The following is a 23,359-nucleotide window of genomic DNA, read 5'->3' as shown; positions in this document are numbered from 1 at the left end:
GAGGACTGAGGTTAGTTTACAACGACATACATCCACTGATGGTTTACACTTCAGTTAAATCTCCACTTAACGGTCGTTTAATGATGCTCATAAAACAAGCTCAGAGCTGTGACGCTGCATTCATAATACATGCAATGACAGAAACATGCAGAACAAACTGAAGATCAGTTTTAGATTTTTGATTAAGCCATGAGTTCAACGATGTATGGGGATATTTAGAAGAAAAACAAAAAGAAGAAGAGTCATTTTCTGAGATTATTCTGACAAAATTATGAGATTAAAGTCCCAAATGTGTGCGATTACAGAAAGTCCCAAATTTTTGAGATTAAGGTCTCAAATTTGTGAGACTCAAGTCCCAAATCTATGAGATTACAAAATCTCAGATTTGTGAGATTAAAGTCCAAAATTATCCAATTAAGGTCCCAAATTTATGAGATTACAAAGTCCCAGATTTGAGAGATTCAAGTCCCAAATTTGTGGGATCAAGGTCTTAAATTTGTGAGATCAAGGTCCCAAATTTGTGAGATCAAGGTCTCAAATTTGTGAGATCAGGGTCCCAAATTTGTGAGATCAAGGTCCCAAATTTGTGAGATCAAGGTCCCAAATTTGTGAGATTAAGGTCTCAAATTTGTGAGATTAGGGTCCCAAATTTGTGAGATCAAGGTCCCAAATTTGTGAGATCAAGGTCCCAAATTTGTGGGATCAAGGTCCCAAATTTGTGAGATCAAGGTCCCAAATTTGTGGGATCAAGGTCCCAAATTTGTGAGATCAAGGTCCCAAATTTGTGAGATTAAGGTCTCAAATTTGTGAGATAGGGTCCCAAATTTGTGAGATCAAGGTCCAAAATTTGTGAGATCAAGGTCCCAAATTTGTGAGATCAAGGTCCCAAATTTGTGAGATTAAGGTCTCAAATTTGTGAGATAGGGTCCCAAATTTGTGAGATCAAGGTCCCAAATTTGTGAGATCAAGGTCCCAAATTTGTGGGATCAAGGTCCCAAATTTGTGAGATCAAGGTCCCAAATTTGTGGGATCAAGGTCCCAAATTTGTGAGATCAAGGTCCCAAATTTGTGAGATTAAGGTCTCAAATTTGTGAGATCAAGGTCCCAAATTTGTGAGATCAAGGTCCCAAATTTGTGAGATCAAGGTCCCAAATTTGTGAGATTAGGGTCCAAAATTTGTGAGATTACAAAATCCCAGATTTGTGAGATTAAGTAATAAAGTTGTGAGATTTTGAAGTCCCAAATATTGACTTTAAAGTTCTAATTTTGAAAGATGTGAGATTACAAAGTGCCCATTTTTGGTGAAATTATAAAATAGCAAATTTGTGTGAGAAAAGAACTTAATATCATTTACAAGTTTGTTTCTCACAAATTTGCAACTTTTTCCTCAGAATATTATTCTGATATAATATATATAATATTTCTTTCTGCTTTAAGATGTTTTTGAAATATCAAAAGTTTTTTAATTAAAACTTTCAGATATTGCTCTCTGTGTTTCTGAATGCTGATGACTGTGATGACAGAAAGGACTCCAAACACACACTGCATGTCTTTTCTTTGAATGTTGTCTTGTTAGTGTTACTCTAACCTCAGAGTTCATGCCTGTAGCTACATCATCCCTTCATTGCTTATGACTTTAAGTATAATCATGTGGGGTTAAAGTTCAGCTTTAAACTAAATCAGCGTTCAGTCACCTTCAAACCTTCACATCAATCAAACTCCTCCTGTGATCACTCTGAGAGATTAAAGACTCTTACTGTTTCTCTGGCTGCACCACCGCTATCTTCTTCTGCTTCTGGCCTGCAGGAAGAAAAGAGAGTGTGCATTCAGCTGTCACTCCAAGCTAAATATGTGCGTGTGTGTGTGTGTGTGTGTGTGTGTGTGTGTGTGTGTGTGTGTGTGTGTGCATGTTTACGCACAGACAGGTTTGAGTGGAGGGGTCAGAGGGTAAGCGTTTGCCTCGCACCAGCCGACAGGGAAGATGTCCATGGACTCGACGTCTACGATGCACTCTGACAGCGGCTTGGCCACACCTGGAGACAGGTAAACAAGAGAGGGAGAGAGAGAGAGAGAAAGAAAGAGGGAGAGAGAGAGAGAGGTGTGAGGGGGCTGTCACACACACACACACACACCTTCATATGCACTTTTACACACACAAAGAAACACGCCATTTCTTTTGAGGCACAGCGGGAGGCCACTGATTCGTTATCCTCCAACATTTAATCCCCCCTACACACACACTCAAGTGCATGTACACGCACACTCACACACACACACACACACACACACACACACCCACACACTTGTCTGTACCTTCCAGTCGGAGCCACAGCAGGCGTCCTCTGACCTGTGTGATCTGAGCCACACACACCTCCGCTGGCCTGTGAGGGTTCACCGCCTCAAGCCACATGTCCTTGGCAAAGTCTCTGTTCTGCCATGTCTGAGCGCGCACACACACACACACACACACACACACACACACACACACACACACACACACACACACACACACAAAGGAGGAGACGGGGAGATAAAAGAGAAAGAGAGAGTTTATTTAAATTTTAGGGCGATGCTTTGACCTGTAGTAACCTTTAGTCAGATCACTGATTTAGACTCTAAAACTCGTATAAAGTGTCGTCATTTTAAATCCTCTTCCTCGTGTCTTACCTCAGGGAAGCAGGCGTCAGGAGCCGCTTCGGTCCCGCCCTGCTTCAGGTAGTCTGCCCAGTCGAAGTCCTGGCCATCGAAGCCGCGGGGCCGCTCCAGACTCACGCCGTTCTTCAGACACCACTGGACCGGCAGGATGCTAGGTGAGTCCGAGTGACACACCACAGAGCGAGGCTTCACGTCCTCAGAGAGATCATCCAGAGACACCTGGAAGTAGATCTCATCGTACACCTGAAGGGGAGAAAGGAAAGGGAAGAGATGCATGATGGGAAATGTAGGATCTCAGTGTTTCTTTCTCCTATCCTTGATCTCCTAACTTCATGGAGTTGCAAAACTACAGACTCCTTTATGTTGAGTACAGGTGCAAGAAGTTCATAAATATACTAAATATACTTTTTTTTAAATAAATTGAGACTTGTTTTTTTAAGCAACACGTAGAACTTAATTTTGGATGCAAATATTCAGAAAATTAGAGTATTCATGTTCTGACCTTTAAAGCTCCAGTGAGGAGTTTTTAGCTGATTATGAAACCGACTGAAATTAAAACTGAGGTCTCTTTATGACCGACAAAAACACACGAGACCACCAGGGACAAGACTGATTGTGTTTTATATACTTATTTATACGATTGTTAGGGTAGCTGTCAGACGATGTGATTAACAGCATGATCTGGCTTTGTCCAGAGGGGGCGCCATAAACAACACAACCCAAACGTTCCTAACAGGAGCTTTAAAAACAATCATGAAGAAAATTCAGATTTCTTCTCTTAATCTTGGAAATAATTAAAGTAAACTTAACAAGTGTGTTTTTAAAATGTTTCTTTTAAAGAAATTTTTTTTTGGGAACTATTTTCACATTAACATACTCCATTTATGAGACAAAAAAAACACATTCCCTTTTTCAATCGTTATTTTTAGGGGTCTTATTTGATTATTTAAACTACACTGAGTTTATTTTGAAAGTGTAAATAATTATACTTTCACTAAATATTGATTTTAAGCATCTGAATTAATAAAAAAAGACAAAAGGCATTATGGAGAGAGTTTTTAATAGCTGTAGTAAGTATGACAACCGAAGACACATTTGTGTGAAAGTCGCCAGATAACAGGGTCACTCTTTAAACTGAAACACCGGTCAATGAGTGCTTCCCAGTCTCAGTAGACATTAGCACAGAGCATGCAAGCTGTGGAAAATCCAGAGGAATTGATAAGAGGATTGGTATCAGTGAAATTCTATTGACTCCCATCCCTCCTTTAATGTCACACAATGAGTCTAAGTGTGTTTTTCTTAAAGATTAAACATCCTTAGATCCCATATCTTAGTCTTTAGGAATACAATTAAGATATATATTTTGTTTTTTGATCAGAAGTTAAATTTGAAGGCTTAGTTTCGTTGCAGAACACTTAAAAACAGAGTCCAGTCTTTAAATAAAGGGATGCCTCTTCATGAAAACACATGACTCAGCATTATTGGGACAAAACCAGAGGAATGCTTCGACCTCGCAAAAACATGAAAAATGCAACACGGCATCATACAGGCAGCCCAGGAATGCTGCAGGGAGGGGTCAGCTCGGTGTTCTCTCCTCAGATAAGGAATGACTGTTTCCAGCATGTGACTCACCTTGGTGACAGAAACGGGGCAGATCTGGAGCTGCTCCCACGGAGAAACCATCTCCAGCTTCATCCCCGCCTTGAAGGAGTGTTTGGGCAGGTCTTCGTGGTCCTGACACAGTAAAGTCACAAGTGTTAGACAAATGCGCTCCACTTTTGTGGTGGCGTGCACGCGTGACACGATGTGGGTCAGGAAAACCCTGCTGGGTGGGTTTGTGATGGATGAGGCAGAATGTTTTACTGTGAGGGTGGATGAAGAATCAGGATGGAGGATGATCAGTGAGAATATCTGCTCATTTTACTGATTCAGCTTCAATTACTTCATCCACATTTTCCTGTCTTGTGCCTACAGATCTGTTATCATACAATTTAATCTGAATTAAAGTGTGAATTTATATTTAATCAGGGCCATTCTAATATAAGAGGAGGAAATGCATCACTTCTAGTATAACAGAGAGTTTAGTCCATGTTTGAGAAAAGGAGAACTCTCCCAAAAATCTTAGTCTTAAACTACGTCCACGCATATTTCTAAAACCAGATTTTCTTTTTCTCATTTTTTATCTTATTTATTTATTTTTCATTTAAAAGAACCACACACACTATTTTAAACATTTCTGTAAATAAGCCAGAGTTAGCTCAAAGGCTAGTTTCCATCTGTAGTCCCTTACCAGATGTTAAATTATGCTTCCTAAAAAGGACGATATTAATCAAAACAAATCTCGTCTACACCGGAGATGATTTTGAATATTTCTGTCCATAAAACAAAGCACAAGTTGTGGAAAATGCTCACATGCATGCTAGGCTAGTAGGTGGTAATACTGTGTTATCAGTTTGTTGCATTAAACACAATCAAAGAACACCTTGAGCATGTGTAATGTGTGTCTTCGTGAGCGAGCATCAACTGTAAACAGCTTTTTCTAATTTGTGTACGAAGTTTTAAATTGTATGAAGTGAAAACTATGAAGCATGAAATATATAATCACCACCACACCGCTATATAATGATGATCCTTGTACATATGTGATTAAAACTAACTGTACAGAGCAGAAGTAAACAAACTGGTGGCCTGCCTTTTTGGCACATGCACAGGTACGTCTTACGTTTCCAAAACTTTCGTTTTTACCGTCTACATGAAAACAGAGTTTTTAGATATGTCCATCTTGGAAGGCGTTTTTGAAAACCTCTATCTTCAGCGACTTAAAATTCATTTTACATATGGACCATAGACTGTATGAATAATGGACGTAGTATCCGTGATGTCACCCGTCTGTTTCTGGAGCGCTGTTTTGAAGCCGATCATTGGCTGGAGCCATATTGGAAATCCTGAACTCAACCTAACTTCTGTCAAGCGAGTGTGAGGTAAAGAGGCCTTTAGCCTCCTCGCTAACAGCTAAAGTGTTCCCACCTGTCAATCAAGTCAGCCACGCCCTTATTTGGGAAAAACTTGTCCGTTTAATATCTTCCAAAATTAAAGAGCTATGAAATGAGAGAAATGAGCTTTTCAGATCTAAACTGTTTTTGAACCAGACTGTATAAACATGTTTATTTCTTTTGTAAAGATCGTCTTCTTTGAATGGGTGTGTATGTGGTGTTCCTGCAGCCAGCCTCTAGTGGACACTCAAGGAACTGCAGTTTTTAGAACTTCTGCATTAGCTTCATATTTGAAGACCGGAGGTTGCTGCTTGGTGTGGACGTAAGGGTTAAACACTAAAACACACTATGTTTTCATAAACTGCTTGGGGTGAGCTGGTTGATGGCAGCATCCTCACTCTGACATCTCTCCCTAAGTGCAGGTCCACTGTATGTGTGTGCATTGTATGTATATACCAAAAACTGTGCATGTAGCATGACCGAAAAATAACACCAGTGAAAAAATCTAATTTTCTCCCTAGGGATTGATAAAGGACGTTCTTCTTCTTCTTCTTCTAAATATTTAGACTCCTGTGGGCGGGGCTTTATTTCACTTGAATTAATCCATCAGAATGTATCCTGTAACACTTCATGTTGCAGCTCCACCATCTCTGAAACGTTCCTGATGAAGTCATTGGTAGTTTCAGGGATGCATTCGTGTTATTTGATGGTCACATTTTTATCAATAAGGGAATATTTTTCTCTTTTGTTTAAATGAAGCTTTTCTTTCAAGGTCGCTCTTATTATTATCTCTGTAATTATCACCAAGATGTGTTTTCATAGAAACGTGTCAGAAAACCATTTTAAATAAGAGCCGTGAAAATCTGCACGAGCATTTATTATTTGTCATAACAGACAATAGAGGTGACAATGGAAACAAAACAACCTGCCTCATCCAGGTAGACCTGCAGCCTGGCTTTGTGCCAACGCTACACACACTCACACACACACACATACACAGAGAGAGAGAGAGAGAGTACAGAGCAGATTTGTGTGTGGAGTCTTCTGGCTCACCTTGAACACCTCCAGTGGCAGCGGGTTTTTCTGTCCGTCCAGTTGAGCGTCCTCCAGAGCTCGCTGCCAGTCGGGGGCGCTCTTCAGAGGGCGGAGGCCTGCAGAGAGGAGAGATTTAAGGTTCTTATAATCCTCTGTCACAATATATCACCAACAACACACTTCACCTGAGAGATTTTACAGAAAGAGAGTGTTACTTAAATTTAGCAGCTTCTACAAACCAACAGTTTTTCCTTAAGTCTCTTTAAATATCACAAAAACAGGTTGTCTTTTTTAGATAGAGGTAGACATGTTTTCTTGCTCTGGGCTTTGAACACAGCTACAGAAACAAATCATACATATGGCAGAAATTAAAGTGTTTCCAGTATAGGTGCATCCTCTCACGGAGTCCCTTTAGTGACAGTTGAGGACAAAAAAAAAGATTTGTGGCCACGAAACATTGAAGCCTGTTTTGGTTTCCTGTACGTATGCTCATCTAACGTATAGCGAGTATTTCGTGGCCACGAATAATTTTTTCCTGAATTGTCACGAGAGAGGTTTCGTATCTTCTTGCGAACACGCTGCTTGGTTTGGTTTCCTGTCTGTCACCGTCACACAGGGTCTTATATGATCCCTGTTAGTGTATGCGTAATGGAAGCATCTATTAATACATGCGGTCGATGCCTGAGGTTTATGATAAATCTAGCTGTTTAGGTGTGAGTGCTTTTGTTTGCGTGAGCGTTCGTGCAACGGTGGAAAAGCTGGAGTTGCATCGTTGAGGGAGTATTAAAATGTTACCAGTTAAATAACGGTCATGTGTGAGGGCTTATTTATTCTTCCTTTCACGAATCCTTTCCATTTGAATGGATGTTAAACGATACATCTGTTACAGGGCTCCGTTCAAAGAGTCTAAAGTTTATGAAAACAACTAGGGGTGACCCCAAATAGTCGAATATTGGACAATTCGTTCTAACGAGTCTTAGTCGACTGCCAATCTCATAGTCGAATATTTGCATATGAAACGTGGATCATTCCATTCAAATCATGGGGGTACTCAATGTCTAAGAGAATCAAAATACAGTCAGTGGCCACATCAAGAATGTTTTCTAAAAACAACTGTAATTTAGCATATTTACTTGCCCCTGAGATGGGGAAAAAAGCAAAAAACAATAATCGCAACTTTCACCACAATTTTTTCAAAAAGCTGTCGCAAATTCAGGCTTTTTTTGGGACGCAACAATCACAAAAAAACCCCGCGAAATCCTGGAGGGACTGATAACTATTGGCTTCACTGCACCAAAGACTTTCCGTGGTACTACAACGTTTGGTTCGTATACGCAAGCTTACAGAAAACGTCTGTATGCGTGAGTGAATCTAACGAAAAGCATAAATTAACTTTGAGTGTTCTACATCTACGTTTCTCATAAACAGAAGTCTACAACAATTCTTACACATTTTGAAAGCAACTAATGCAACAATGAACAGTCTCTGTACGGACGTGATTATTTCCTGTCCAAGAATAATTTCTTTCCTAAATGTCACCAGAGAGGCTTCGTATTTTCTTGCAAATCTGCTGCTTACGTATTAATTTAATTTAAACTGCTGATTCATGACATGCAGGCTCACATGTTTTTCAAAGTTTAGAGACATTTTTTGATTTTATTTTACTTATTTCAAACATCTTGAAAGAAAAAATTAAAATAAAGATAAAAACAAATGAAGAGTTCGCCCTGTGAGAGGTTGGCGACCTGCCCAGGGTGTGCCCTGCCTTCCGCCCTAAGCCAGCTGGGATAGGCTCCAGCCCCCCGTGACCCCTAACGGGATAAGCGGTCAAGATAATGGATAGATTTGAAGAGTTCATTTGCAAAAACAGTTAACTCACTTTTGAAAAACTAAAAAAATTGCTTCAAAAAACACATTTTTTCTATTATCAATCAACTGAGGTTGGGTGGCTTTGACTAAGTCAAAATGACTTTACTAATCAGAGGTATCTTAAAAATGTAACTTTATTAGGAATCTTTATCAAGAAGAAATATGTTTTTTGAAAATGTATAGTTGGAGTTCTGTTTTTGCAAATGAACTCTTCATATTTAGGCAAGAAACTTTGTGCATAGTACGAGCATCAACAACTCTATGGAATCAGTTCCTCATCTTTAACTTGGATTAAACTTGGATTGACAGAGAAGTTATCTGCAGCAATTTTGCCAAATGTTTTTTTACTCAACAATATTTGTATTAGTTTTTTATACAGCTTAATACAGTGAGCTCTTGGAAAGAGCGAAAGATATAGAAAAGAGAAACAGTAACCCCCTCCCTTGTTCCCTCAAATCCCTGTCTACTGCTGGATATTCATGTCATTGTGTTTAAGTGTCATCTTCTGGAGTTAAAGGACAAATAAGAGCTGGAATTCAGGTATCATCATAACACCTGAAATAAAGAGAATGACAGAAAAACAAAAAATACAAAAGGAAATAAAATGAAGTCGCCGACTGTGCGTTGGGAAAGATACAGAAGTAGATGAGTAACGGAAAAAGTTTGAAAGAAAGACAACAGGGATTCAACATGTATGATTATAATATATCACAGATGATTATTCAAAAAGAACAAAGACTAGAAGAGGAGAGTGATAGTTTCAAATGAAGGGAGTTTCTGAATGTGGTCCAGGAAAGGTCCCCATAAATTTCACTAAATGTTTGATCATGTGTAAAATACTTTGAGTTAAATATGTCAAAATGTACCGTACCATTCTTCAAACAGGAGATTATTCACTGTTTCTGATGGAGAATGTTAAATATTTCAGATCATCTGCTGATTCTCCTTTTCTTTTCTGTAGTCTAACATTTTAAAAATATATGTCAACTATTCAAAATTAATTTAGAATCACTGTTAATAAAGAAATAGAGTTGCAGCCCTCATAAGTTTATATTCCCGCTCACTAACAGGTAAGTCTTTGTTTTGGAAAAGCTGCCGTTCACTTTAAAGAAACATCCCATCAGTTAGATTAAAGTCTGAGCCAACGTCTTAAATAAACAGTTTAAACAGAGTTAATAAAATAAAAACACTCATTAAGTCTCACACAGTGTAATTAAGTGTTTAAAGCTTGTTGTCAAAGCAGATTCATCCAGCTGTTCACTGAAGAAGCTAAATGAGAAGGTGTAAACAGGTGAGGTCATCACCTGTGGGCGGGTCTAGTTTCAGACGGTTCTCCTCAGCCCAGCCTAGGGGGCGGAGCCTCACGTCCAGGTAGAACAGCCAGGCGTCCTGTGACTGGTTCTCCTCAGAGAGGCCAGCGTAGCGAACGCGGAGCCTCCCTCCGACGTTCTGAAGGACTCTGACGGGCCAGTAGAGGAACGGGTCTGAGAGGTCCTGGAGCTCCAAGACCGAGCCCTCCAGGATCAGATCCACTGTGTTTTTACCCCGCAGAGGCTGAGAGGGACAGAGAGAGGTTTTATTAATTTAAAGATACAGACACAGAGATAATCTCAATGTTTATGATGAAGTTAAACTCAGTGAGCATTTAGAAGAGAGGAAGTTTAAATCTTACAACCTGGTCTTAAACATGTGGCACATGAACAATATTTAAAGTCCTCCTGACGCTGAATTTATTCAGTTAGACAGCACCTGTCTATATTTCATATTTTATATCTTTTCTCTTTTAGCTCCTTTTTTTTAACTTGTTTTATTTCTTTTTATCTTCCCTCTTCTACCTCTTTACCGACTTCTCATTTTATGTCTTATTGCAGCTCTTGTGTTTTTAACTTTCTGCTGTTCTGTTTTAATTTTTAGATTTTTAACTTTTTTTAAGTATTCCTCGTATTTCTTTTCTTTTCTTTTTGTTTAATCTTCTCTTCTTTTTTTCCTTTATAAAGCACCTTGTACCCCTGTTCTAAGTGCCATATAAACAACATTTATTATAACTGTTTGTATTAAAATGTTAAAATAGATAACTGAGATATAAATCTCAATTCAGGAAAATTCAGTTTATTCATTTAACGGTTAAAACTGTGAAACAGAAAAGTCCCTCCTATGAAAGTTTTTGGTACTTTCCCGTAACATGATGTCATTTCTCGAAGGATCTGAAAATTTTTCCCTTTCTTGAAACGGTGCAAACCCTCAACTTAAAGGTTACACACGTCATTAACAAAAATATATGATACATGTGTTGAAAACGTGTCATAAACTGCAAAAATACAAAAAAACAGACATTTTTCTTAAAATCATATTTAACAAAAATATAATGAACAATGAAAAATCTAATAAATAAATAAATACATTTATTTTAAAACATTGAAAAATTAAATAAATAAATGTATTAAAAAATAAAAAATCTAAATAAAATAAATCAATATATTATAAAAAGTTGAACAAGTAAATCAATACATATATTATAAAACATTGAAAAATTAAATAAATAGATGTATTATAAAACAGAAAAATTAAAAAATTATAAAATATAAAAAAATCAGGTAAATAAATATTTTATGAAACATTGAAAAATTTAATAAGTAGATAAATCATAAATCATAGAAAAGTCTAAATCAAATTAATAAATACTGTATATCTTAAAATATTGTAAGAAAAAAATAAAAAATATATTATAAATCATTGAAAAATCCAATTAATAGATAAATCAAATTTGTAGCATGAATTTGAGCCAGTTAAAAAATAAAAAAATTAAAAATTAAAATGTGAAAAAATATGGTTATTTCAACTTTGTGCTATTTTGGTTTAAAGAGTTTTGAAGTTATGGGAATGTCTGTGATATATTTACAGCCCGTCCACTTAAAGAGCTGCTCTTGTGAACGTGATCACAGAACTACCTGCCAAGTTTTGACCTGTGTGGTTCATCAGTTAGGTACATTTTAATTTGCACTGAATTAGAAAAGTTAGGAGAGTTGGAAATGCAGATATATCTTCCTCTAATTGGAGAGATAGTCTTAATCCAGTCCACTCACCCCCTCCAGCAGGTTAGCAGGCGCTGTCCTGGAGCCGGTCAGATCCTGAACCAGGAACTCCGTCCAGTCGTTGTATTTCTCTTTGATGGCTGCAGAGAGGAAAGAAGAAAAAGAGTAGAGACTGAGAAAGACATTTAGAATCACAGTGACCGGTGGATTATTAATTATTAGCCGTGCATTATGAAGTGTCACCAGAGAGCAGCATGCATGAGTACGTTGAACACAAACACACTGACTCACACTTTTTAAGACAGATGCAGGTTTCTATTTATTGAAATTGTAGATGTGAAGTATTTTAACAATGAATTTGATCATTTTTGATGTGATAAAAAGAGTATTCAGTGTTTCTGTCTCTTTAAACACTGCAAGCATTAACCCTTCATTGATTAATGGATGAATCAGATACTTTGAGGTTCACACATGCAACAGAGAATCAAGAAGAGGGATCACATCTGGCAGTTTTTGTGCAGAGTTAAACTCATACAAAGGAGTAACAGATCAGTGTCATAGTGAGTGCTTTTAATGTGTAGCTGCAAAACAACTCAGACGTGTACGTGGTGTTTCTTTGTGAAGCTGTGGCGGCTGTTTGTGTGCAGAGACGTGAGCTCAGGGGTGGGAACGGGAAGTGTTTCATTCAGATTTCCAGACATCAAAAAGGTCACCGGGTTAAGTTTGACTTCCTCAGCGAGCGGTAAACTGTGCATGAATTCAGAACGACGGTTGAGGGCGAGGTCACGCTGCTACAACAAATGAGGTTTTAATGTCGAAGCTTCGAGAGCAGAGAGGAAGGCAGCAACAATCAGAACAGAAAATGTCACATTCAGAGAAAAGAAACACTCTTTCTGCTGCCTCGCTTTCCTCTGTGTGAAATGTGCAACACAGGTCAAGTTTGTTATGATCTGTATCAGTCATAACATCACTAGAGAGAGGTTTAGTTACTGAGTAGGACAGAGGGAATAACGCTGACATGGCGGTGCTTTTTCTCCGTCAAACCCTCCCCTTAAAAAACAGTGTCAGAAGTTAAGAGTACCAGAAAAACATCTGTAACTTCCTTTGTTAACCAAGACGCCTCGAGCCCTGTGTTCAACTCTACTTCTACTTCTTGATTACATAACATACAGAGAGTATGACAACACTAAGAAACAGATGCTGCAAATAAGACATGACACCAATATTGCCAGAAAATGACTCATTCATATTTAGGGGGGTGAGGAGGGTTATCCAATAATGCTAAGATGCTTGATTCTGATTGGTCAAAACCCTTTGACTACAGTTATTAACTTTAACTGACATGAGCAACACTAGAGGCAGACTGATCACACAACAGGCAGATAAGAATCCATCACCATGGAATCACTGGGACTATTTTTTTAAACTTTAAACATAAATAATTTTAAATCAATAAAATAATCTTTAATCAACATGTTTGTATTTCAAGCTAGTACCCAGGTTATAAATTGGATAATGTATGATTAGAAGGAAGTTATGGGAAATAGGATCCCTTCAGGGCAGACTTTAACATGATAAAATATGACGTGGATGAGGGTGACCAATCAGATTTCAGAGGTGGTGAATCATAGCTTTGTCCACAGGGGGCGCCACAATCAACACAAACAGAAAGTTCCAGACAGGAGCTTTAATATCTACACTACCAGTCAAAAGTTTGGACACACCTTCTCATTCAATGTTTTTATTTATCTTAATTATTTCCAACATTGTAGATTAATACTGAAGACATCAAAACTATGAAATAATCTGGTTTTGCCATAATCTGGATTACAACAGTAGTCAAATAGGGCTATCCATTGTGTACTAACCCTACCTCTGAACAACACAACTGATGGTCTCAAACACATTAAGAAGGCAAGTCATTCTACAAATGAACTCTTGACAAGGCTCATGTTAATTAGAAACCATTCCAGGAGACCACTTCATAAAGCGGACTTAGAGAAACCATTCCAGGAGACCACTTCATGAAGCAGACTGAGAGAATACCAAGAGTGTGCAAAGCTGTCATGAAGGAAAAAGGGGGCTACTTTACAGAATCTAAAATATAAAACATATTCTGCTTTGTTTAACACTTTTTTAAAAATTAAATAATTCCATATATCTTCTTTCATAGTTTTGATGTCTTCAGTATTAATCTACAGTGTTTACAATTATTCAAATAAATACAAACCCTTGAATGAGAAGGTGTTTCCAAACTTTTGACTGGTAGTGTATGTTGAAAAATGTGAATCACTGTCCCATCATCTAGTTAAGGCATAAAGAACTAAAAGTCAGAACATATATTGTCTTTATATTTAAATTCTAAAAGATATAGATAACATATATAATTAAACACATGATGCACTTAATCTCTGATTAATGTCTTTTTGATGGTTTAAAGTTATAATCTATGCTTAATAAATACACCTCAGGAGAGTTTCCGGTTGCATATTTCGTGCTTATGTAGGACTGTTGAATTGATTTTATTTCTACTGAAATTGTAATATTTTATTTTATTATAAAGCCATAAATAAATACAGACATTAAGCAGCATTGGATATACAAAGAACTAAACATGTGGTCCAAAATGTCTTAAAGAAATCTGAGATTAATCTTTGTTCTGTTTGATTTCAGCTTTAAAACCGACTTTAATAATAATGATAATAACTGATATTTATAAAGCTCCTTTCAAGAAACCCAAGGTGGCTTCACAGGGTCAGGTAGGGGGTCTGGGGGGTAGGTGGGGATATCTAATGGGGAAACACCTTGAGGAAAAGGTGCGTTTTGATTGCTTTGCACCAAATCAGGATCCTAAAAACAAAAACACATCATCATAATCCAAAGCATTCAGTATTTGTGTCACCATAATCCTTCATTAACACTTTGTAAAAGTAAGAAGACTGCTCATGTTTCTGAAGCTGCACAGTTTTGTTATTTGTTCATCATTAACTTCAGATCTAAGATCATAAATGCAAACTGGACCCGAGCTCTGACTGTATTCTACACGTCCATCAGATTTGCATGGGGACTTGTGGTTTTCATCTACTTCCTGTTTCCCACAGTGCATCAGCGTTACATAACTCCTGCACTTGCGTGTCTTTGCTCTTTATTTGCTTTTTCCCCTCTCGATACCAGCCTCCTGTTTATCCCTCTCTCTCTTCCTCCTCCTCCTCCTCCTCCTCCTCCTCCTCCTCTTCCTCCCCTAAATCGTACAAAGAGCACATTCCTCAGAATCCAGAAAGATGCTGCGAGGTGTTCAGCGTCCTGCGTGTTTTCCCTGTTAGTCATAGACATAAAGAAGCCTCCATTAAGTCATAGACACTTGTTAGAGTGTGTGATCGTCTGCCAGATGAGTCACGGTTACAGAATGAGTACAGCGTGCGTGTGATCCGACGTTCCCTGCAGCAGCGATTAACGTCAAGCTGAGGTGAAGTTTTTACAGTTTTAGGTCTTCTGCAAACATCTTCCTAAAAACAACAACAAAACATCCTCAGTGTCCGAAACCACACACACTCATCCTACAGTACTTTATAAGAGGATTCTAGAGCTGCCTGAATTCTCAGTGAGAGTTATTAAACCCTGTTTGGTGGACTCATCATATCCCACAATGCTTTGTGAAGGTAGCACACAGCCGATGGTCACTGCCCGAGCAATACATCTCTGACACCGTATATCTCTGGCCCCCCCGTAGGCTGATCCATCGATACACCTTCATTTATAAAGCATATCTTCCTCTGCTTCCACACTGTTTCTGTTTTCATCACACAGAAAAGAGCTGGACAGAATTTATCGACTTGCTTTTGCTCTCCGTACCAAAATAAAACAGAAACAGGGAGAAGAGTTTTTGAGTTTTCTGCACCGTCCGCCTGCGAATTATTGCAGAATGACCCAAAACTCAAAGAGATGGTGTCGTTTAATGTTTTGTCTTTGTACTGTTATTGTTTTTAGCTCACCTGGTCCCACAACAGACCCAGAGATAGCTTCTGTTATTGCAAATATGAGTGCTTTTGAATTGTACCTCGGTTCCCTGTGGGTCTGCAACTTCGTGTTTAGTTGTGGTGTGAATGAAAAGTGGCTGCAAGCTTGTAAATAACAGGGTTGATGCAGCTGTTAGAGCTGGACGACATTTCTTAATTTAGAGAAGAATAAAAGCATTTAATGCACACATTTTCTTTACAAAAGCAGCAAGATTTGGGTGTCGATTTGGTTGAATTGCGCACCCATACAGCAGGTGACCCCCTTCCTGCATGTCACTCCCCCACTCTCTCCTGGTTTCCTTCCCTATCCACTGTCCTCTCCTCACTGAATAAAGGTATAAAACCCCCAAACCAGTAAGTATCATGACATAACCAAGCGGCAACCTCCAGCATCGAGAATTGAACCCAATGCAGAAGTGTTAAAAACTGCAGTTCATTGAGGATCCGCTTGAGGCTGGCTCCCGAAGAACCAAAAACCACATACACACCCATTCAAAGAAGACGATCTTTACAGCAGAAATAAACATGTTTACAGCCTGGTACAAAGATGAGTGTAGTCTGAATAGATCATATCTCGATCGGCACACACTGTACGGGGGGTGAATTTTATTTTCCAACATGGCAATTTCAAAGATATTGAGACTACAAGTCTTCCAATGAGAGGCACAGCTGACCTGATTGACAGGCAGAACACTGTAGCTGTTGGCGAGGAGGCTCAAAGCCCGCCTCTTTACGTCACAATTGCTCAACAGCAGCATTATGGCTGCCGCCGCCGCCTGGCCTCAAAACAGCGCTCAGAAACAGATGGGTGACGTCACGGATACTACGTCCATTAATTATACAGTCTATGGACGTAACATGACAACAGCTGCCTGTAGAGCTCGTGTAGTTCACTCCGCTCCTTGAAAGTATGTCCAATCATTCTAGACGTGGAATATTATCCAATACATGAACAATCTGGGAACAACTTTCTTATCAAAAAATGTCTTGGATATTGAGATAAACAAATAAAGCTACTTTAGAAATGTTGTGTAAAAGTAGGCGTGTCCATTTTTTCACCAAGGAGTAGTTTTGGTGCGAAACAAATACCGGCAATCAATTCTGAATTTCCAGCTGTCACCAGTTTTCCTACGGGAGTTGAATCGAAATCTTTATATGTGTTATTAGAGACTTTCATGAACACAGTCGTGAAGATTGAATTTATTCCCAAGTATTTACAATATTCCCTGATTATTCTTGGAGTTTGTTTTTTAAAAGGTTCAGCCCTTACAAAATACGGTCTGAGGGGTCAATCAATCAATCTTTATTTATAAAGCGCCAAATCCCAACAAACCCTATCCTCAGACTCTTTCCAAACAGAGCCGGTCTAGACCGTACTCTATGTTCTATTATCAACAAAGACCCAACATCAAGACAGGATCAGATCCAGACCCATCTTACAGACAGGACTCAGTCTGATCTCATCTTAATCCACCATGAGCAGAGCACTTTGCAGCATTTAGCAAGTTACAGTGGCAAGGACAAACTTCCTTTAACAGGCAGAAACCTCCAGCAGGACCAGACTCATGTTAGACACACATCTGCTGAGACCAATCTAAAACTCTTTAACTATGAAACTTGTACTCTAACACCAAAAATGGAAGCTGAATCGTCCTGGAGTCTCATTAAATGTCGACATCATCCGTCTCTTGTTTATTTAAGAACCGGCTTCGTGGACGTAAAACTTCCTGACTACGATAATCCCTTTTTAAATCAGAGATTTGAGTAAATACAGCCGACGGTTTGCTCCACAGAGGCCGCTCAGGGTTTTAAATACATAATTAACTTATGAGAGAACAAATCAATAAATCCTTTCATGGCTCCGGTCCCGCCTGAATCAAATCAACGACGGTGGAATTTGCCGGCGAATAAATCAAATTGTTTTTTTCCTGCGAAGGTAACGTGGCCTCGACGCTCGCCGTACGCCCGTTAATAACCGTGTTTTTGCTGAGAGACTGTTTCCTTTCCTCACTGCTGCTGCTGCTGCTGCTGGACTTTGAAAGCACACACACACACAGGCACAAACACACACACACACACACACACTCTGCTGTGTTGATCTCTCTGTGCAGAAATAGATAAACTATTTTTACAGATCCTGCTGAGATCAGTCAGGAGTCCATTTAGAGCTCAGCAGAAGCAAAAACATGCAAACTTCCCCCCTCTCTCTCTCCCCTCTCCCCCTCCTCTCTCCCCCTTTTCTTCCCCTCCCCCACCTTGCACTTCCATTATACTGTATTCCTTCTTTTGCACATAAATAATGATCCATTTTTCTTCATTTCCATCCCAAAGGCAGCAGACGTGTAGAGGTGAAAGCCTGAATTTCACATAACAATAAATGCATAATTAACCTTGAGGGAGGAGATCCTCCAAACACCCCCTTCCTCCCCCCTCTTCCTCCTTTCTCCCCCTTCCTCTGCACAAAACCTGGCTGAAGCCTGCAAGCAAATATCTAGCATGAAAAAAAATATGAATTTACATGCATGAAAGTTAACATTTGCATATTCTGCTTGCTGCTTTTTCTCTCCCTAACAATCCTTGCTCTGTGCAGAAGCTTCACTTTGGATAATCAGTGTAATAATTAAAGAAGAAGAATCGCCTGTGTGTTTTTAGCCAACAGATTCTAATCAGAGTTAATGGGGGCAAATTAGGCCCGGTTCTCCCTCCGTCTTATCCAGTCATTACGCGCTGGCACGGAGACGAGCAGCACACGAGGGGAGAAGCCAAGTCAATTCAAACAATTACCCTCCTCCATTTTTACCCACCGCCTTTCCAAATAGGCCACAAGCACAATAATAACTGCAGCGTGTGAGGTGTCACAGTGTCACTCGTGTGTTTGCTGATGAGGGAGGTTTGGCTCAGCGACACCTGGACCGTCACAGGTGTGGTAATGTTTGTAACAGGACAGAGGTATCACAGCAGTTTGTGTAAACATGGATCAGCTCTGTGATGTGTCTGTGGTAAGTGATGAAGAGCCCTGCAGGAACAGAGCGGTGTTTGCCTTCTCCATTCATAAAGTAGATACTCAAATGAAGTACTCATGAAGAGTAAACGAGGTCTTATCAAGCAAACAAAGAGGAAACGTGTTCACACACTCTTCCTGCTTCTAGAAACACTCGGGTGGTGAGTTCATGCAAATGTTGAGGTTGAGCTCTGTGTGTTAGAATACTGTTTTTAAATCCTTGTGATAATTTAAAGCTCCCTTATTATTGTTTAAATACAGCATGGCTTCTTTCTAATACTTATTGAAGTTTGAGACTTTTTTTCTTCTTTTGTTTTTTAATGTTAAAATTTTTATTTACACTCTTTAAAAACACATTTTTATCAACATGCTTTTACAGGAGATTTCACCTGAGCGTGTTTTAATCCAGATGTTTTTATTATTTTTTAGGCAGTATCATTGGCAGGATTTTATAATTTGTTTTTATATTTTTTTCATATTTCGGATTTTTTATTTTTTTTAATCTCTTTTTTTCTCCCAACATTTTTTTATTTCCTTTATTTATCTTCCTCACATTTCTCTTTTATTGTCTTTTGTTTCTTTCTTATTTGAAAACTTCTATTTAAGTTAAGATTATTCTTCTTATTATTGTTTTTATTATTATTAATTTATTTTTTTTAGAATTATTATTATATTCTCTCAAGTATCTCTTTATTGAGCAATTATGTTACATTTAACAAATACATAACAAATATGATTGTACTTCAAAACAAATGTAAATCAATAACTGATCAATGTATATAATATTATATTATATTGTATAATATTATATTAAATTATAGCACAAAAGCAACATAAATAAGAGCAAAAATAAATAAATAAATGACTCAAAAGCAAATAAATAATCAGATAAAATAAAATAAATAAATGACTAAAAGACAAATTATCAGTTAAAATGTAAATAAAATAAATAAATGACTAAAAAGCAAATAAATAATGAGTTAAAATTAAAAATAAAACAACTAAATGACTCAAAAGCAAATAAATAATCAGTTAAAATGAAATAAAAAAATTAAAAGGCAAATAATCAGTTAAAATGTAAATAAAATAAATAAATAACTAAAAAGCAAATAAATAATCAGGTAAATTAAAATTAAAAAAACTACTTAAAGGCAAATAAATGAATCAGTTAAAATGAAACTAAATAAAAACAAACTAAAAAAAACTCATGAGTTGTCTGGAAACTTCTAACCACTCTCTCCACCTCCCACTCCCCCTTCTCATCCCCCTGTTCTCTTTCCCCTCTCTAGTAATCTCGATCTTTCTCAGGTATCCTGAGAGTTTCTGTCGTTCCGTTTCATAACATTGAAATCATTCTAACGTCTTTAATTACTTCATAACGTCTGTTGACACTTGTAGATTAATCTCAGGGTGTGCCATTGTAATCTTGTCGTATTGTTTGCTCGTCTTTGTAATGACAGCAGAGCTTTGTATTCAGAGTCACATTAGGGTGATGGTAACAGGCTGCAGTTATGTCTGTGTTGAAATTGCAGAAGAAGTCTGTTTAAAAAAGCCAAACATGCCGAGTCATCTGTCAGAAACACGTTGATCCTAACTCCGTTTGAATCAGCAGATGGCTCGTCATCTTGCAGCAGATTGCTCAGACCGACTGCAGGATGATTAAAAAACTGAATCTCCTTTAAAACTTTCTGCTCCTTTCACTCAGCTCTCCGCTCCTCGTATCTCTGACACCGTGATTACAGAGTGACAGAGACGTCATGTGGAGACAAAGCATAGTGATCGTGCTGCTTGTGTTTTATTTCTGCGTTTCTATCGCAGTAACAGAAACACAAAGCGGAGCTCGGGTTTCATGGCAACCGTTTCATGACAATAGTGTCCTTTTCAGTCATGAGACAATGCAAACATTTCTATTATCTCCTTATATTAATGCAAGAATGAAGAACACAAACACTGCAGAGCGCATGGCTGAGCATTGAGAAACAGAGTTGCTGCTCTGCTGCCTTTCAGAGAAGCTTCACTAAAGGTTCAAAAGAGGAATAAAAAGGTGAATATTGTTAATCTATGAGCTGTGAATGAGTGAGGAAGGTGATCTGAAGCAGCCTTAAATAAACAGTGAACAAGCTTCTCCTCTCTTCTGACACAAAGAGGATGTTTTTACAGACTGTGGGAACTCTCAAGAAGACAAAACTTTCTCATTTGAAGGGCAGCAGCAAATTATGTTTTCAGAGAGTTGTACTAGAAGTGCATGCAACTCCTCCCAAAAGGCTTCAAATCACAACAGAACATCGATTATGCTAACTCAGCACAAAAATACCAGATTAAGATTTTGTCAAGCTAAAGCCTGATATATTCTCCTGTAGAGATCTCACTTAATGTTTGCACAGTGCTGTCGTAATACCCCCCAAAAATAAGAAACTAAACACAAACTTTGATACGTATTATTCTAAAAATTGCAGAAAAACTTAAGCAGACATGTTAATATTTGGCTAATGCTAGCTACTACAGCCTGTTGGCTTCAACATTAAGCAAGGGTGACTTGACTGCCAAGCTTCTCAACACTTAGTAGCTCCTACTTCAGATCTGTTCCAGTGGTACATGAAGAAAAAGCTAAGCAGTAGCATTGAAACCGTGCCTCTGATTGGCTTTTTGTTCATGTAAATGTTAAGCTAAGTAGATACTCAAGCACATGCATTAAAATGCTTATTAGGGAGAAGGATATGTACATGCAGATTTATAAATCATGCATTACATTTAATTTCAACACTCATTTCTTTTCTTCTTATTTTGCCCACTGTGATACAAAAGCATGAATCCTCTCTTAACATTGATTAACAAAAGCGAAAGCAATCAAGGTTCAGAACCACTTTAAAGTAGCCTCTTTGTTATTGTTAGCTAAACTACCACCAAGAGGAAGAGTTAAAATGTCACTTCAGGGTGCAGAACATTCACTAAGGCCGAGGCAGCTCATCCAAGCATGTTATATGTGAAGACACTGCAAAATGTCCACACGAAAGTCCCCAAAAGAAGGGTTTTCTATCAGTAGTTAGTCCTCACGAGACTATAAAAACAAGTGCAAGCTCACACACGAACACGTCTTTAGTACTTTGTGAGGACAATTTTCCGTTAGTTCTTTTTGGGCCGCCATTTCCAGTGTGGATTGAATGTTACAAATGTCCACACATGCAAGGATGTCCCCTGAAGAAGGGTTTTGAATTAACAGTTAGTCCTCACGAGACTATAAAAGCAAGTACATGCTCACACATGGGCATGTTTTCAGTGCTTTGTGAGGACATTGTTCTGTTAGTTCTTTATGCGGCCAACATTTCCAGGGTTGCTAGAATGCAACAAACGTCCACATATGTGAGGATGTCCCCAAAAGAAGGGTGTTCAATTAGTAATTAGTCCTCACAATAGCATGAAAACAAACACACGCTCACACACGGACATGTCTTTAGCGCTTTGTGAGGACATGGTTGTGTTAGTTCTCTGTGTGGACATTTCCAGTGTGGCTTGAATGGTACAAATGAGCGAGAGTGTCCCCAAAAGAAAGGCTGCCCATCACACTTGGTCCATACAAGTACACAAAGAGACACACACAAACAAAGACACACACAAACACACACACACAGAGTAGTAGATGGGTCTATCTTGGACCGTCATCTGCAGCAGGCTCTGGCAGGAAGCAGTGTGGTGAATTCATTATGCAAATCATCTCTGTCAGGGATCTGTTAGTGTCACATGACCAAACTTGTGATGTCGCTTTAAAAAGCTCTTTACGTGAATGGCTGAATGCATCCCACACACACACACACACACACAAACTGACACACACACACACACACACACACATGGGAGACTGTGGGAATTCACAGCAGAAACTCCACTGTGTCTGAACAGGCCCCCCTCCCCTCCCTCCCCCTGGAGCCTGACCCTGAGGCTTCATATACATACACTGTCTAAATACTATAAATATGTATACGCTGCTTTGAATTATGGTCTTAGTGTGTAAATTTAACCTTCAGGCTCACCTGACAGGAGAGAGGAAAATTACTATCCTTACTACACAGAACACACTACAATTTCTCACATTTTCCTGATTAAATACTTTATTGTTTTTAATTCTAAATACAAATTAGAGTAGTTAAAGAGGGAATTTTCAAACAGTAAGAGGAAAGAAAAGTCTGCTCTCAAACTGACTTCTTTAATATCTGTAACTGAGTGAATTACACGCTATTCCTCCAAATAAAGAAGCGGATTGATTCGACAAATTATTGAACTCATCACTTATCAAAGAAACGGAGTGTCTGTGTGTTCTGCACTGAGTCATCCGGTTTGAGTTAGTCGTGTTGTAGAAATGTGGTTTGCTTCCAAATCACAAACTTTTCTAAAAATCAATCTGTGGAGAAGTTTTTCACCTTCTATTAAACTTGGAGAAGTATATAACCATAGTGAGGATCCAGCAGTCCAGCTTCACGAGCCAGACACTTAACATTTTTTTCGATGGCGCCGTTCCTAGAGAGGAAGGAGAAACTTTAAACTACACAGACATGAATTAAGGAATAACGGGGAAATACATACTGTGGCAGCTTTCAAGAATTAAAGCCAGACTATGTGATTTTTATGGGTCAACACAGGTTTTAATTTTAAATATAGAGAAAATTTCACTTTTAAAGCGCTCTGCAAAGCTACCCAGAGTCTGCTTCCTTTAAAAAACAGGGTTGTAAAGAAGAAGTTATACACCAACAGTTAACTTCTCTC

General features: G+C 38.4%; 1 protein-coding gene across 4 annotated transcripts in view; it reads right to left on the bottom strand.

The window, feature by feature from the left end:
* The window catches only part of sfmbt2 (Scm like with four mbt domains 2), a 73,617-nt gene that overhangs the window by 14,328 nt on the left and 35,930 nt on the right, over positions 1-23,359 (bottom strand). For all 4 annotated transcript variants that reach the window (XM_034673969.1, XM_034673972.1, XM_034673971.1 and 1 more), the window contains 8 exons: positions 11,636-11,724; positions 9,857-10,106; positions 6,702-6,799; positions 4,288-4,389; positions 2,668-2,898; positions 2,314-2,440; positions 1,920-2,033; positions 1,758-1,800 (listed from right to left, as the gene is read on the bottom strand). In XM_034673969.1, coding sequence (XP_034529860.1) covers positions 1,758-1,800; positions 1,920-2,033; positions 2,314-2,440; positions 2,668-2,898; positions 4,288-4,389; positions 6,702-6,799; positions 9,857-10,106; positions 11,636-11,724 — 1,054 coding nt within the window. The remainder of the gene's footprint in view (positions 1-1,757; positions 1,801-1,919; positions 2,034-2,313; positions 2,441-2,667; positions 2,899-4,287; positions 4,390-6,701; positions 6,800-9,856; positions 10,107-11,635; positions 11,725-23,359) is intronic.

The sequence above is a fragment of the Notolabrus celidotus genome, chromosome 21 (genome assembly GCF_009762535.1).
Source record: "Notolabrus celidotus isolate fNotCel1 chromosome 21, fNotCel1.pri, whole genome shotgun sequence".
Lineage (NCBI taxonomy): Eukaryota > Metazoa > Chordata > Actinopteri > Labriformes > Labridae > Notolabrus > Notolabrus celidotus.
Note: the sequence above shows the minus strand (reverse complement) of the source record. Positions and strands in the feature narration are given on the sequence as shown.